The sequence below is a fragment of the Wyeomyia smithii genome, chromosome 3, assembly GCF_029784165.1.
Source record: "Wyeomyia smithii strain HCP4-BCI-WySm-NY-G18 chromosome 3, ASM2978416v1, whole genome shotgun sequence".
In the NCBI taxonomy this organism is placed as follows: domain Eukaryota; kingdom Metazoa; phylum Arthropoda; class Insecta; order Diptera; family Culicidae; genus Wyeomyia; species Wyeomyia smithii.
The window spans coordinates 269,874,192-269,887,566 of record NC_073696.1 but is presented as its reverse complement, the minus strand read 5'-3'; the positions used below and the strand labels follow the sequence as shown (position 1 = coordinate 269,887,566).

At 40.4% G+C, this 13,375-nt stretch overlaps 2 protein-coding genes and 1 non-coding gene across 3 annotated transcripts in view; 2 read left to right on the top strand and 1 right to left on the bottom strand.

Annotated features, from left to right (window-relative positions):
* Positions 1-3,814: 3,814 nt before the first annotated feature.
* LOC129732526 (putative sodium-coupled neutral amino acid transporter 10) lies at positions 3,815-6,714 on the bottom strand. The gene is made up of 5 exons (XM_055693480.1): positions 6,358-6,714; positions 6,183-6,300; positions 5,703-6,105; positions 4,822-5,647; positions 3,815-4,771 (listed from the first exon to the last, which is right to left on the bottom strand). Exons 1-5 carry the CDS (start codon positions 6,442-6,444, stop codon positions 3,815-3,817), a joined length of 2,391 nt encoding a protein of 796 aa, XP_055549455.1. The 5' UTR covers positions 6,445-6,714.
* Positions 6,715-8,496: 1,782 nt separating this feature from the next.
* LOC129732525 (uncharacterized) overlaps positions 8,497-13,375 on the top strand; it is a 14,931-nt gene continuing 10,052 nt past the window's right edge. Inside the window, exons 1-2 of the mRNA XM_055693479.1 lie at positions 8,497-9,560; positions 9,622-10,368. Coding sequence (XP_055549454.1) covers positions 8,608-9,560; positions 9,622-10,368 — 1,700 coding nt within the window. The 5' untranslated portion in view covers positions 8,497-8,607. The remainder of the gene's footprint in view (positions 9,561-9,621; positions 10,369-13,375) is intronic.
* On the top strand, positions 10,545-10,616 carry Trnad-guc (transfer RNA aspartic acid (anticodon GUC)). Its single transcript has one exon. It is a non-coding gene; the product is annotated as a tRNA-Asp (tRNA).

The window sequence follows — 13,375 nt, the reverse complement described above, 5'->3', positions numbered from 1 at the left end:
TCCATGTGTCATGCATTTTCAACAATTTTTTTTTGAATATTTTTTCTACTATTACGACACTATTTTATACATTATTAAACAAGCGCATTTTAACCCTTTTCTCTCTGTTTTAAATGACATGTATAAAAACTACAAAACACAAACGATAAAACCGATGAAGTAAAAAAAAAAAGTTTTATGAGCTCCTCGAGAAAACGTATAGAGATAGCCCACAACACACATTCAAATCAAGATCGGCGAGGAAGATACGTCTGGACTTCCAGAGGTTATCAAGAGGAGTTGCTGCAGAGTAAACTCGGAAAGTTGATAGACAAATCGGTGAATCAGCTGGAGTGGATCTGAACGAGCAGGGAAGCACAACCATGATGCGGTCAGACGGAAGAGAAGAACCGGGCCTAACGCCAGCACGAAGGGACATAGACTAGACTGTAGTAATTATCGACCCAGATAACCAGAAATCGTATAAAAATGGCAATACAAAATCCAGAGACGTCTCGTCCACCTGTTCAAACTGTTCATAGGACAGGTAGACAATCATCGAAAAGTCATCGATAGTAATTTATTTGTAATTGTAATGTTATCCCGAACATGCTTATTCTGTTGTCAACTTAGTGTAATCTTATGCGCCGTGAAGAATGTAACCTGATGAGCTACACTTCAAACTACGCCATACACCTCACACGCAACGCAACCCACACTCAGTAATGACTACCGTTTGTTCAGGCCTTTCATTTGAACCGAGCGTCGTTCACACTTCTCTGCGACAGGGCAAACGCAGTCTGTTATGTTCACCACTACTAATGCAACGCCTTGCGTAAAAATGACATTTTTGGTTCAAACTCATTGTTGAACGAAAAACCGATAGCAACGAGAGAAGACATTCTTTATACCCCCTCTCTTCAGTGTCTTTTCACTTGTTTCGCTTTGCCTTTCTGTTTCTTCTCACGACACGACATCATTAAAATTTGAGAGAGTCCATGTGGCCGCGAGAGTACGCAGATTTCAATCTTCAGAGCTTTCGTAGCAGATTCATTACTTTTCTGGATGTGGTGGTGTTCTTTGGTTTTCATTCAAGCCTTTTCATCCATTTTGTTCATTCGAAAACTTGAACGTCGTATAGCCCGTATAGTACACATTTGTCTTTTTACGCGCTGCTCCCTTTCTAGTTTAAAATTTTATCATCGTCTAAGGAAACGATTTAGCATCGAACTAAAATTCAATAAATAAAGCTAGGTTCTTTACTCACGTGAAGAGTTTAATGGCAAAAAGATAATAAACATAATTTCGACTGTCGTTAGAAAAAACCTGCAAAAAGTTTATTCTGAAACGCTTTAGCTGGCAGAATGATCTGGCATTGCCTAACACAACGGCATCCGTTGAACGAACTTTATCAGTTCTGTAGGGCCAAAATCGGTCATAGTTATTGAGAATCATGATAATAGCTGTGGAAAACAGATTTCCTCTATAAAATGAAGCAGATATCATTATTCTACGAAGAAATTATCAAAAATTAGCGCTCATAATAGACAGTAGGACTCCTTTACTATATAGGTTAATAAAACTTGTCAAATCTTTTTTCACAATACTATTGTTTCAATGTTGCGAAAATTGATTGAACAGGTAGCCCACTTGGCCACGCGTCGCCTCTGACAAAATCGTATTAACATCTAGTTTTAATTGAAATTGTATAAAGTTCATTCTATTACCAGTTCAAGTTATTTTTAATCATATATGGGTCGTACAGTCCGTGATATATGACTGCATATTGTTCCTCGTATAAATGCACAGAAAAAATCAGGTTTCATCGCAGTAGAGTTGCCTACAGTGCTAAGCCTAATTGCAGTGCAAAATTATAGGATTTCCAATTTGTGTGATCCACGTTGACTTTGATATTTCTTGAAAACTCCTATAAGAGTTGTAAGAGGATTGCATAATGAGTGAAGTACAATTTACTTTTTCGTGACAGTTAAAAGCGTCTATTTTAAAACATGAAATCCTAGAGTGGTTCAATTATTGTGACATTTTGTGACATATGGGGGAGGGGGGGTTAGCTTGAGTGTGACATCACATTTCAACCAAAAAAAATAAATAAAAAAGTCATATACCTAACCACAGAGATCAACTCTGAACTATTTATAATATTTGCCTCATTTATTTATAGTTTTACCATCCCCTTTTTTGCTTAAGATTTGCTTTAAATAAAATAAATGACATTTTTTTCTCCCTAAAAAAGCACAATGTTCTTTAATTCTTTTTCACCGTGCATGTTCATTCATGAATGACAGCGCAATTTCATTAATTTTTAGTGTCTCTCAAATCCAATACAAAAAATACATTCCTAACAAATTTCTCGATTTCAATCAATTATCACCAAAGAAGGGGGGGGGGGATATAAAAACGTGACGTAATAAGAGGGGGGGTCAAGGAAGTTGTGACAACTTTTGCGTGACATCATTAATGGATCGTCCCTAAGTGACATCATATACGATTTACAGGTTCATACGATTTAAGGCGTTCAACAGTACTAGATAAAGTTCGACGACATGCAGCATCGTAAAATGACTCTGAAGATAGAGGATAGGAGCAGTGATCGGAAAGTTGGGGGTTTCGAGGCTGAACACAGCCTTGTAACCAACCAACCAACATCCAACCACAATGATTATATAACATACCAAAGACTGTACTAAAGTGAATGATACGCGTACTTGTAGGTATTAAGAAAAAAATATAAATAAAATTGTTGCTACACAATTTTGCGGGTGTTGGTACGGCGGTGGAGATGAATGGGGATACTTTTGATACTCCCGTAACGTGCCAACGAGGTGAACCGTGAGGTGAAGAGACGTGAAAGGAAGCCGACCGACGAGCGCATGGAGTCTTCGAGCGAAGAATCCGCGATCAATACTCGGTGGCAAACTAGAAAATGGGGTGTGGCTTAGGCGCATGAATCACGAGCTGTACGAAGTATAAAAACACGCTGATACTGTCAAGCTGATGAAACACGGCAGGTTACAGTGGGCTGGCCACGTAGCACGGATGAGCAACCGGCAAAGATCATATTTAGCAAACAACCGGTTAAAGGCCGACGACTACGAGACAGACCTCGCACGCGCTTGATGTGTGATGTCGTCGAAGATGCCAGAGCAGCGGGTGTAAGGAGAGACTGGAAAGGAGCAGCCCAAAACCGAGTTTTGTGGAGGCGTATTATATATTCGGTAAAAGATCTCAACAATCTGTCGCCATAAAATTAAAAGTAAAGAAAGTAACCTCCTACTATAAATTTCAGATAGGTGCGTTTTGATAAACGACGAAACGTACGTCATATTCGACACACGAACACATCCGAGAAATTCGTTGGTATTTTATTCTGAATGGGCGAACTTCTGAAACGTGTTCATTGATCAAACTTTCAAAGTATACTCTATAACCTCTTCTTCATCCAACAGTTTCTTTCTCGTTTTTTTTTATTCTCGCTTATCTTCCGTCGGTCTAGTTCCGCCACTGTTGTGGCCAATCACCGACGCCCAGGGAGGCGACTCCACACCTAGGACCCTAACTTACGACCCGTTTATTAACGGACCGGCGCCAACGACTTTACTTCCTCATGCGATGGAAGGCGTGATCCCAGAGATTTTTCGCCTTAGAAAATCTCCCGGTGTCGGCTAGGATTGAATCTAGACCAGTTGGGTTGGTTGTGAGTGAATCACGCCACCTCACAACCATCGACACCTATGTCGGCGGTGGGATTCGAACCCAGGCGCACTCAAAAAATTGGAAAAATATAAGAAAAGATGTTGTACTTAAATTAGTAGTTTTATTTCCTCAACATCTTTCGTTCATCATCCATAACATCTCTTCGAACTAGGTCCGCAAATTTTTCCTTATCAATGATACCCTGCACAATTTGCTCCCCCAATTCTACACTATTCACAGTCTTTTGACAGTTTTTGTCAATCTCGGCTAAATCAACTTCCACCACTGGGTCACTCCCGAAGTCCAGTTTTACTGGACTTCGCTTGTTTCGAACCGAAAGTAGATCCCGCTTAGCACCAGAATCTTCGACTTTATTACTATTATCCTTTTCTACGGGTGCAGCTTTCGGTGGATCGCCGTCGGATTTTGCCTGCTTTGGTGCTTCCGCTCCTTGCTGTTGCTGCTCGACCGGCAACGGTGGCAGCGGTTTTGCTTTCTCCAATTCATCCTGTTGTTGATCTATTAGTTTCACTGGTTCTTTCCTCTCCACTTCGGTTTCGTTGCCAATCGATTCCACCGCAATTTTAGTGTCGATAGCTTGCGATGATTCGTTCTTAGTGTCTTGCGGGGGTTCAATATTACTAGCGTTTACAACGGGCTTCGCTTTGCTCTGTTCAGTCAATAATCTTACAATGGGATCTTTTTTCGGGTCAAGAGATTCGTTTGGTTTTTTTGGGTCGGCTGCTGGAGGGACCTCGGTTGGTAGCAGCGCTGGTACAGCTGGTTCCTTTTCTTTGGACACTTTTTGATCAATTTTCTCGACAATTTCGTCGAACTTTTTAAGCACCAGTTGCTGGGTTTCCTCGTTCGTCTTCACCAGCTGCTCCTTGATGACCTGTACCTGAGCTTCCAGCTGCTTTTTCGCGCTCTGCAACTCGCTGATTTCTTTTTGAATTTGTTCTTTTTCCTCCACGGCAATTTCTTTTTCCTCTTTGAGAATAGCGTCCGGTGCGATGATTTCCTCTTTAGTCTTGTCCGGTTCAGGTTGCTCCACTGGTGCTTCCGAGGATACACTAGGCTGAAAATAGCATTGCGTAAATCGAGTGAAACAAGAGGAAATTGACATACCTTCTCTGGTTTAGAAACGCCAACATCCGCCAATTTAATGGTGTTTTGAGCGGATTCAATCTTGGGCAGTGGATTGTCGGTTGAGGTAAGCACCTTTTTTACATCTGGAGGCACCGCCTGCAGCGGCACCTTTAGATCTTCGATTGACTTGTCAAGATTTTCCGCAGGTTTCTCTGCCATAAGCACCGGCAGCAAGGTAACTTTCTTTTCTACAATTGCTGCAGTTTCGTACTTTTTCTCCGGCACATGGTCCATAGCTTCCAAGTTCGCGTAGGTCCCCAAAATCATAATCAGAAGACCTAGTGCAATCATGACCTGCGCCAACTGTTTCTCCGCGATATTAGTTTTGCAAATGTGCATGTAGCAAGCGGCCGGAATAATGATGCAAATCGCAACGCCGATTGTCGACCCTACAAGGCCGATAACCACCTCAATCGATGGCACCATGAGGCCAAGACAAAGTGCCGCACCAACGATTGCGAGTGTTAAGGGTCGAAATTTCGACTCCGGAATGTAATAGTGCGTATCTGAGTATGCACGCTTATACAGTAGTGAGTACAAACTCACTCGACAGGGGAAAATTGCCAACGGAAAGCTAAAAGCTACCGATAGAACAAACCCTATCTTGATAATATCTGACACAAATGACGGTGAAAAATTCACCAAAATATTGCCAGAAAACTGAGCACCGCTATTATAAGCTACGTAACCGAAAAATCCGATCAACGCATAGATACAGGTACAAAAATTTGTCGACTGTCGAACAACGCGGCTCATTTTGTCCAACGACGTTGTCGGCATCGTTGCGTACACCTCGAACAGTTGCCTACAACAGAAGATTTATGAAGCGATGCAATTAGTTGAGAAAATTATCGACTTACATTTGACACGATAGTGCCATGCTGAAGATAGGCAGACACTGTAAAATGCCCTTTGGTTTCCACAGCGCTAAATCATCAAGCCAACCTGTCCTGCTAATTTGCTCACTAGATTCTGCCATCACCTTAAGCACCAAACATAGATAGAACCCCAATGAGGCTGTGCAAACCGTCGCTAGGCTGTCCACGTTTCGGAGTAAACCGAGGGGAACGATACAAACAACCGTTACCACAATCATCACCCACGAGCGCAGGGTGCTACTTTCGTTCATCGACAAAATCTTAGCCATTATCGGGGGACCCAAATCGCCAACCACGACGAAGTATGCCACACAGGTTCCCAGCAGGTAGCAGACGACGCATATCTCCACCAGCAGCTTACCGTAAAATCCAAATGCGTAGAAAGCTGTTGTCGTAGAAAAAAAAAACGAAAACCCCTCTGATAAGCTCAACCAACGATGATAAACGAGCTGTTGTACTAACCAATTTGTTCGAAGTTTTTTCGCCTTGAAATGATGGCCGATTTTATCATATAGCTGCAGACTAGACGTGTGATGTATGTGCTCAGCAATAGCAAAACCAATGATAGGATTATGCCACACTAAAAAATCGACTTCAATTAGTTCCGAGCAAAACAAGTTCACTGCCACAAACTAACCTTCTGAAAACAGAACGGCATCGACAGGATGCCAACGCCGATAATACTGTTCGTCAATGTTACGGTTTGTGCCGAGTTCCGTTCCATGATGTTGCGAAGAATGTGATGTTTCGAACCAAAAACCGAAAAATACTTACACAAGCATCAATCAAACATTATACAGCTTCGATCCTTTAGGAGGTGACGATTGTTGTACAACCATTGAACCATTGAATTTCAGCTTCTACGTTTACACGTACCCGCTTTTCGTCGTCCGCATTCGTGTAATGTTTGTTTTGATTTGTGGCACGATTTGTTACGCGGCGGGCCGATGATGATGTTTTGTTACTCGCGCACGCAACCAAACGCAAACCATCAGCTGCTTGTTTTGACAGGTTTTGACAATCAATCGAAGCGAGTAGGTGGGAGGCGGATTCTGCTTTGTCACATACACGCTTATAGTTGTTTCACATAAAACAAAGTAACACTGTCGGAGAAATATTCCAAAAATTAAGGACACAAAGATGGCACGCCTGTCAGCTACTAAGCATTTTTGTCGCGTTTTCGAGATCATACGATCTTATGATGATTGCAGGTAAAAGTATCAAATGTTAACCAGAGAAAATTGTTGAAATTTTTGAAAAAATCGCAGGTTGTTCAAATTTTGTGCAAACTTTGTTGCGCAGATTTTTTTTCAAAAATGTGTACAAATTGGGTTGTTTAGCCATACCAGTTTTTCATTGCATCTGAAAGAGCTTCATTATCCAAAAATTTATATCGTTATTCTTTGATTTATAATTAACTAATTGAAACTGCTCGAAATTGCTACCACATACATAAGACATACGTAACACTGGCATTTTTTTCTGGTATACGTTGCCCCATAGTACTCCGTATCCCGGTCTGTCCAACTGCTCGACAAATAATGACCAAAATAAATTTTCTTTTTCTCGGCTTTATCGAGCCCCGAAGAAAATCCCATAAGGAACTGTCAAAAAGTTCTTTACAAAATCAATGTAGAATTTTTCGAGTGGGAACGAGACGAATGCAAGGCTGCGCAGGTACATCGCCTTCATAAACTACTCAAACAGTGATTTCATTCAGAGCATGGTACCACCACATACTTAGACATACGTAACACTGGCGATTTTTTTTGGTACTCTTTGCTCCACATCACCCGGTACCAACACCAGTTTGAACTGCTTGACGAAAATGAACGGAATGAATTTTCTTCATCGCGGCTCAAACTCCATAAACTACTCAAACAGAGGTTTTTTACAGAGGTTGGTACTTTCGAGTAGTTCATTTTGTACCAACTTTTTTGGAAGATTTCTTCCTGAGTGTTACGTATGTCTTATATATGTGATGGTACCTTTCGAGTAGTTCATTTTGTACCAACTTTTTCCTGAGTGTTACGTATGTATTTTGTATGTGGTTCGCCCACGTGACAACTGTCATTCAAGTGATTAAGGGTGGTTTTTATTTTTCGTTTAAAAATCGAAGGGCAATTATATAAAACTTAAAAAATTCACGTTTTGCTCAGAAAATTACGCTCTTTCAGTTAACATATAAAAATCAGAAATCTGTGAATAGCTCAACAACCCAATTTTTGCATGCCTATTGCAGCAACTCAATTAATTCGAGTAGATGTTTCTCAGATTTCAAACAATTTGTTTCACCTTTTCAAGTAGTTGCTAACATTATGAGACATTTGGCATCCTTGCTTTACGCGCGTAAATTTATTCATCACGGCCGCTTCCATATTTCGCAGTTTGAAAAGTAACTCTTCAGAAGACTTCACTTAGTGTGTAGTTCCCGTATTTTCCTTGAACAATTCAGGATGTTCATAGAAAGCGTAAGTTTTACTTAGTTTATATACTCCAAAACAATCAGATTAAATATCCTCTCTGTACCCGACAGTTAACGATTTCCGGTTTCACTGAACTCGACGACCGCTCCTTCAAGTTTCATCCTATGTTGAATATTCTCCGGAATGACTCGAATTATATCTGTGAAATCCTCTATTGGTTCATAAATTGCAGTGAGACGCAAGATTTCCCCCTGCCAGCTCATTTGAATGACAATAGTTGCATAGAGACGCGCTTGCGAATGAAGAAAGAGGATGGCACTCCATTTCACAAATCGCAGGGCCGAAGAGCAGCAACTGATTCCGACAAGACTTTGGTTCGTCTTCGACGTTATGTGCATCAGCCGCACACACTACAACTAGACGATTGCCACCAGATTGCTTTCGAACAATTCCGAAGCACAATGGAAGAGTTGGGATTTTGCATCGGAACGGAACAAATTCCTTTCATGAATATGATTGGACAGCGAGAGTTGGCCGAACGGATTTCACCTGGTCAAAGCTTGTGGAAAATGGTTCAGGATCGCCTGCAGATGAAATCGTTTCAGCGTCAACAACTGGAGGATCAAAGTTTGAAAAGTTACCTCCGCAAAAAACTGAACAGTGTCATGATCTTTGATAATCGTGATAAGATTGCCGAATTAAACGATCGTATCAAAGGAAGCAAACACTTCCAGAAATTAGAAAAGTATGCCGATACGGTGGCTAGCAACATTGCTCGAAAAGAGTTGGACTCGTACAAAAATGTACTGAAGAGGTACGAAACTAAATTAACCAAACTGGTGGCAGAAAATGAGATACTCGATGAAAAGCGCTCGGTCTTAAGCGTTAAACTGAATGAGCAGGCAAGCGTTGTTCCGGAAACCTATGAACTGGCGATGGAAGATATCGCCAACAAATTATTTCTCACTAAATTAGGACAGACAAAAATGAAAACTCTGCAACATACGACCGGATCGTCGACGCATGTGAACAGCCAGATTAAAGATTTACTAAGCAAATTGGCACGCGATATTGAGGAAATTTTGTATCAAAAGACAGCGGTCGATGACTTGGTGGCCAACGTAATCGAAATCGATTTTGAGGTAGAGCACGTTGAGAAACTATTGAATCTGCTTTACGCTCTTTCCTCGGAACCAACGGCACTTTTGGATTGTGAAAGTTCGCTGTCACTCTTGATAGAATCAACAAAACGCTGCATTCCGACGGTTGAAAACGAGGTCGGTGTGTTACTTGAAGAAATAGAACAGTGCAGGAAAAATTTGACTTCGTCCTGCAAATCTAAACAACATGATAATCTATTGAGAAAAGGCGGGGAGCTGTTTATTGAGCTAGAAGCAAAAGCGCAGGAATTCATGTAAGGAGAGACAACATTTTTGGTTACGACTGGTATTAATTTTGTACATTTTATTTTACAGCCAACTCAACGCCTCTGTTCTTCAACTTAACCAGGACCTGTGTGAGAAGGAAAACTCAATCACAGCTTCCTTAACTTCGATGGATTTTGTTTCACTCGAGTCGATCAGTGGCATGGCCAACATAAAAGATGTTATCGCTAAGACCGATCGTTCGGAGTTGAAAGCGAACTTCGTAGGATTTGTTTTTGAGCATCTGCGCTTCACCGATGCAACTGTCGCCGAAACAGTTCTACCACATCTCAAGGAGTTCCTCACCATTGCTGTTTTTTATGAGCAAAATATTGCGAAGCGAATTTTAGATTTGCTTTCGCCCACTCAGTCGTACGATATTTTGGCTCTAGATAATGCGTCTGATGATGAACCCATAAGTAGCAAGATGCCGCCAAACGTACTTCCGCTAGCGGATCTTCTCGCAGATAGTCCCATCCGGACTGCACTGAGAAAGCTACTGCGAAATTACTACTATTCTTATGAGGATTCCGACTCTATTGAGGCACCGCTAGACATAACTATTATTTTCCTGCGTGACGATATAGTGTTTTCTGAAGGTGGACTCATCTCCGGAGGTTGTACTACCGCAGGACGAGAACTGCTTAGCACGATAGAGAACATGGTTGATTTGAAACTGGAAACGATCAATCTGAAACGAATGCTTCAAAGTGCTAGGCAAACTGTACTGGAAAATCAGCAACGCATGAGATCGATTGAAGCTGAGTTGATGGCAATAGAGGTGGATTCTTTTGAAAGGTATGTCTTTATTACTTGGGCCGTTCTTCGCCTAATTTTTACTCCTGAAATGTTTCCCCCATGTTTGATGATTTTGATCAACATTCATTAAGCAGGAGGGAACGGTAATCCTAGGACACACATTCCATGTATCATCTAGTGGTTTATGACTGTCATTGGCGATGCCTCAGAGCATGTCCTCGATAGTATAGTGGTCAGTATCCCCGCCTGTCACGCGGGAGACCGGGGTTCGATTCCCCGTCGGGGAGGTGTTTTTTTTTTTTTGGGTTACGATGTGAATCTTTCTTTTGAAAGTTGATTAAGCTTTTTGATGATATATAGCAGTTTTAAGTAGAGCACTTTACACCCCAATGGCCTGATATATTTAATAAATATAGCATAATTAACTAATTAACTTATAGAGGAAAAATGTTGGTCCCTAAAAATCGTAAATGTTTAGGGAAGGTTAGTAATTTAAAATTTCTGCAACAAAAAATGAAAATAAAATTTGTAACGGCATTATGAAGGATTAATGCCTGCCCAAGTAATTAATTCAGAACCTCACGTGCAGATGGCGTAATCTTATATGCGTTTTTGAAATCTAAGCTAATGATTAGTTGTATTCTTCATTGTCCTAGAATTTATGTACAATTTTCAACTTTTGAGCCTATGAACGTTTATTTTCGTTCGTGGTTCATCACACCGCATTACATTGTATTTATTATATACGTTTTTTTAAATATTTTGGATTAACCAGACCTATGAAAAGACGCCATTTTTCTATGACCGAGAAATAACAAGCAAAATGTTGGAATCACGGTGGGTTCGAAATTAAATTGGAGCCACAAAAAAGTCACATACAACCCAGTGCAAAAGCATAGGCGCGTCTAAGGCCTGGGAGTAACGCCCAGAAGAATTTTAAGTTTGTTTTATGGGCGATTATAATGACAGTTCGACTGACAGATGGCGCTGCAGTAGAAATGATGATGATGATGATGATTTGTAGGCAGCATTTTAACCTGTCAAGATTCTATTTACAGTGAGTTATCACGAGTTTATGCAGCGGGCAACTTTAAAATTTTAGATTTTATTCACTAAACGGTAAATTTAAACTAAGAAAATGCAATTCCAACACGCTATGTACCTACCAACTCCTGTAAAAACATAACCTTAAACTAGATACTAAACCGGATCTCATATATATGCAATTTCATATGTATTTTCTTGACGGTAAGCAGTAAGCGGATGCTACTGAAATTTTTTAACCAGCCGCCGAATTCCGAGAACACGTTTCTTCGAAGAGAAGAAAATTTCTTCATTGAAAGTATATGAAGAAATTTTTATAATGTGCTCGGAATTCGGCCGCAGCTGTATCCTTTTTGACGCCAAGAACATCCATTTTACGCAAATATCGCACGAAAAGCAGTCTCCTGTGTTCGAAAACAGTTCAAACCCAGAAGTCGCTCGGTCGTTTTTAGTTTTGCGTTTAATCGCCAATTTTAATGCCCTAAGGGGCCATCCACATACCACGTGGACAGATTTTTAACGATTTTGACCCCCTCCCCCTCCGTGGACAACTGCCCATATAAATTCTAAAAAAATTGTATGGACCGTGGACATCGTCTACCACCTCGATTTCATCACTGCTAATATGAATTCGTGGCGGGAGGTTGACACTGTCTTCTCTGGAACCTCTTCCTCTTATGTACTTGGTCTTCAATGTGTTTATGACCAGTCCAATTCTTCCGGCTTCAGCCTTCAGTCTGATGTACGTGTCCGTCATCTTCTCAAGGGTTCGTGCTACAATATCAATGTCATCAGCGAAGCCAAAGAGCTGAACAGACCTTCTAAAAATCGTGCCACTCGTGTCGATACCAGCCCTACATATCACACCCTCCAAAGCGATGTTGAATAGCAAGCACGATAATCCACCACCTAGCCGTAACCCTCTTCGTGATTCGAAGGGACTCGAGAGTGTCCCTGAAACTCAAAGTACGCACATCACCTGATCCATCGTCGACTCGACGATCCGAAAAACCGTAATCGTGCATAATCTACCATAGCTGATCTCAAACGATTGTTTCGTATGCTGATTTAAAATTGATGAACAAGTAAAAAAAAAAATGAAAAAATATCGAAGGCGCACATTCTTTCAGCGCCAGAAAAATCAAAGCTTTTTATTTCAAGGTAATTTTTGTGGCAAGTAATGGAGAAAATATATTTTATGTTGAGAATCGCAAAAATTTTTGAAATGTCCGTTCAATGGACTAAATCTACTAAAAAGAGTTCAGCCGCTTTAAATCGAATTTTAAATTAAGATGGATTACGTTCCGACATGGAAAAGATGTTTTTATCAAAGTCAACCCATCATGGTCGAATTTTATAATGCAGTTCATATTCTGGGGTAGAACTAGTAGTGGATGCTCCACAAGTAAGTACCTATCTTGACGAAGTCCTAGAACAGTTATCGGATGACGAAAAATGTAACATGCAACTGTTGACTAAATGAGGATGTGACTGGTCTGAACAGACTCAATACAAACGAAAGTTTGAAAATGTTTCTTACTGGGCGTACTTTTTCAATAAGGCAAACTGAAGAAGAAATCTTTTACATTGAGAAACAAATGAATAATCTTCAATGTACGAAAATTACCGCAAATAATGACAAATCTTTGATGATAAAGCACCTATTCTTTCCAATAATTGCAAACAGAACAGCAAGTAATGCTGCTACTGGAACATTGTCAACGATGCGTTTTCACATATGTGGAAATACATCGAAAAAATTTAATACTTTGAAAGAAATGTAATTCATTTAAATTTTGGTATATCCGTGTTACACGAACAATAAGATTCTTTGAATCTCTTTACATATTTCATACAAATATGGTATGTAAAAGAACCAAAAGATAAACAAATCATGCAAAATATGAAAAAAATAAAAATTGTTCCGAACTGAAATGGTGCTCTTGGTTAGAGATGTTACGGATATCCCCATCCGCATTCGCAAATGCGGAACATCCGCATG

Coding starts and splice junctions, on each gene's coding strand:
- LOC129732526 (XM_055693480.1), bottom strand. CDS start 6,444: ATGGAACGGAACTCGGCACAAACCGTAACATTGACGAACAGTATTATC. Junction 5,648..5,702: donor ATGGCACTATCGTGTCAAAT/GTAAGTCGATAA, acceptor CTTCTGTTGTAG/GCAACTGTTCGAGGTGTACG. Junction 4,772..4,821: donor GCGTTTCTAAACCAGAGAAG/GTATGTCAATTT, acceptor TGCTATTTTCAG/CCTAGTGTATCCTCGGAAGC.